The 2,500-nt window shown below is 33.3% G+C and overlaps 1 protein-coding gene across 1 annotated transcript in view; it reads left to right on the top strand.

Moving 5' to 3' along the window:
• LOC113813236 (facilitated trehalose transporter Tret1) overlaps positions 1–1,682 on the top strand; it is a 13,698-nt gene extending 12,016 nt beyond the window's left edge. The window contains exons 11-12 of the mRNA XM_070118061.1: positions 484–675; positions 1,650–1,682. Coding sequence (XP_069974162.1) covers positions 484–675; positions 1,650–1,682 — 225 coding nt within the window. The remainder of the gene's footprint in view (positions 1–483; positions 676–1,649) is intronic.
• The last annotated feature ends 818 nt before the right edge of the window (positions 1,683–2,500 follow it).

The following is a 2,500-nucleotide window of genomic DNA, read 5'->3' as shown; positions in this document are numbered from 1 at the left end:
AATGAATAGATAAATTAATAAAATAAGCCACATTCTCTCTCTCAACCATAAATAAACGTAAAAAAAGTAAAAGTTCATAAATAGATTCATAAAATAATCCGCATTCTCTCTCTCGACCACAAATAAACGTAAAAAAAGTAAAAGTTAATAAATAGATTCATAAAACAATCCACATTCTCTTAACCACAAATAAACGTAAAAATCAAAAAGTAAAGGAGAATGAATAAACGAAAAAAATAATTTACATTCTCTTAACAACGAATAAACGGAAAAATAAAACAGTAAAGAAGAATAAATAAACGAAAAAAAAATCTACATTCTCTTAACAACGAATAAAAGTAAAAATAAAACAGTAAAGAAGAATAGATATACGAAAAAAAAAATCTACCTTCTCTTAACAACGAATAAACGTAAAATAAAAAAGTAAAGGAGAATAAATAAACGAAAAAAATAATCCACATTCTCTCTCTCTCTCTTCTCCAGACCAGCCTCGGCGAACACGGGACGTACTGGGTGTTCGGATGCATCTGCGTTCTGGCTTTGGCTTTCTCCGCCAGTGTTGTGCCGGAGACGAAAGGGAGAACGTTGCTGCAGATCTCCGCGTATTTTGGTGCTCCTGATGGGGCGGTGGACACGGGGAGAGGGTGGGTGGGGGAAGGGGTGGTGGAGAAAGCGGTTTGAGAGAGAGAAAGAGGGAGGGGAGAGAGAAAGGAGGAGAGAGAGGGAGGGAGGGAGGGAGAGAGGGAGAGAGGGAGAGAGGGAGAGAGGGAGAGAGGGAGAGAGGGGAGAGAGGGGAGGGGAGAGAGAGAGAGAGAGAGAGAGAGAGAGAGAGAGAGAGAGAGAGAGAGAGAGAGAGAGAGAGAGAGAGAGAGAGAGAGAGAGAGAGGGAGGGAGAGAGGGAGAGTGAGTGAGTGCGTGTGGGTGTGTGGGTGTGAGCCTTCCTTTTTTAAATGTTAATTCGTTTAGTTTTATTTTTCTTTCTTTGCTCTCTTTTCTTTCTTTGTTTTTGGGTGTGTCTCTGTCTCTTTGTATTTTTCTCTCTCCCTCTTTCTTTGTATTTCTCTTCTCTTCTCTTTATTTGTATTTCTCTTCTCTTCTCTTCTCTTCTCTTCTCTTCTCTTCTCTTCTCTCTCTCTCTCTCTCTCTCTCTCTCTCTCTCTCTCTCTCTCTCTCTCTCTCTCTCTCCCTCCCTCCCTCTCTCTCTCCCATTTTTTCTTCGCTTATATAAAAGAAAATATTAATTGCAACCTCACTGTGATTTCATATAACCTATAATTTGAATCTATATTATGAACTGTTGTCTTATATTTCAATAAACCTATTTTGTTTATATATATTTTTCTAAAACTTTGTCCTATATTCAATTAACAGAAGAAGAAGAGGAAGAAAGAAATGCGCTACTGTTTTTAAAGGGAAAGTGAATGAAATATTTTAGTGAAAACAGAAAATTTCCATCTATTTTCTTTATGGTATTTTTTTCTTAGAACCAACATGACAAATATGAAACCATCACCATAGAGGAAGAAAAACATATCCGTTAAGCCTAAATGAAAAATAGATTATGGATAGATTACTGAAAGAATTGAAAGATAAAGGAGTTACTTAAAAGATATAATCTAGGCATAACTCTTACTTTTTTATATTTATAGAGATTAGGCTCTCAAATAAGTGTCTTCTTATGAAACTATATATTTTTTCTTTTATATAATTATGAGTTATGATCATGATTATGGATTCGTAATTCTGGCAATGAATAGATGAATAAATGAATTGAATATAACAGTAGTAGTAATATTAGTAGTAATAATATGAATGATAATTAGGAATGATGATGGTGATGAAGATAACAAAGAGGAGGGGGAAGGAAGAAGGGGAGAGGGAGAGGAGAGAAGAGAGGGAAGAGAGGGGGAAGGAAGGGAGCACTGTATATATCAAACAATAAATGACATTATAAAAAAACATGTTTCTTGTTATAAAAGTTATTATCCAGTTCTTGTATTTCCAAGATTTTTTCTCACCTGCTTAGCCTAGTAGTTAAAAATTGTAGTTTAAAAAAAATATCACAATTTAAGTCACAAAAAAAGAAAAAAAGTCATAAACAGATTTAACACAACCTGAAAAATTAATAAAATTTATCTATACTTCATGCACATAGATGGGTGAGTCTTTGAAAGCGATACAAATAAACTATTTTGATGTTAAAATCTATCAGTGAAGGAATAAATGCAATAGTGTATTTTCATAACATACCAGGTACATGACTTTGTCCCTGAGCATTAAATGCAATAAACTGTATATGCATCTGGCAGAAAACATTATGCTTTTTGTAAAGATTTAAAGATAACTACATTGATCTAGATTATTTCTGGAGGTATTGTAATAGGCTCACATTTTTCATCGAAGTTCTTGTTACAGTCATTATTATTATTATTATTATTATTATTATTATTATTATTATTATTATTATTATTATTATTATCATCAATTATTATTATTATTA

The sequence above is a fragment of the Penaeus vannamei genome, chromosome 41 (assembly GCF_042767895.1).
Source record: "Penaeus vannamei isolate JL-2024 chromosome 41, ASM4276789v1, whole genome shotgun sequence".
Taxonomy (NCBI): domain Eukaryota; kingdom Metazoa; phylum Arthropoda; class Malacostraca; order Decapoda; family Penaeidae; genus Penaeus; species Penaeus vannamei.
The sequence above is the reverse complement of the archived record's forward strand: the minus strand, read 5'-3'. Positions and strand labels throughout refer to the sequence as shown.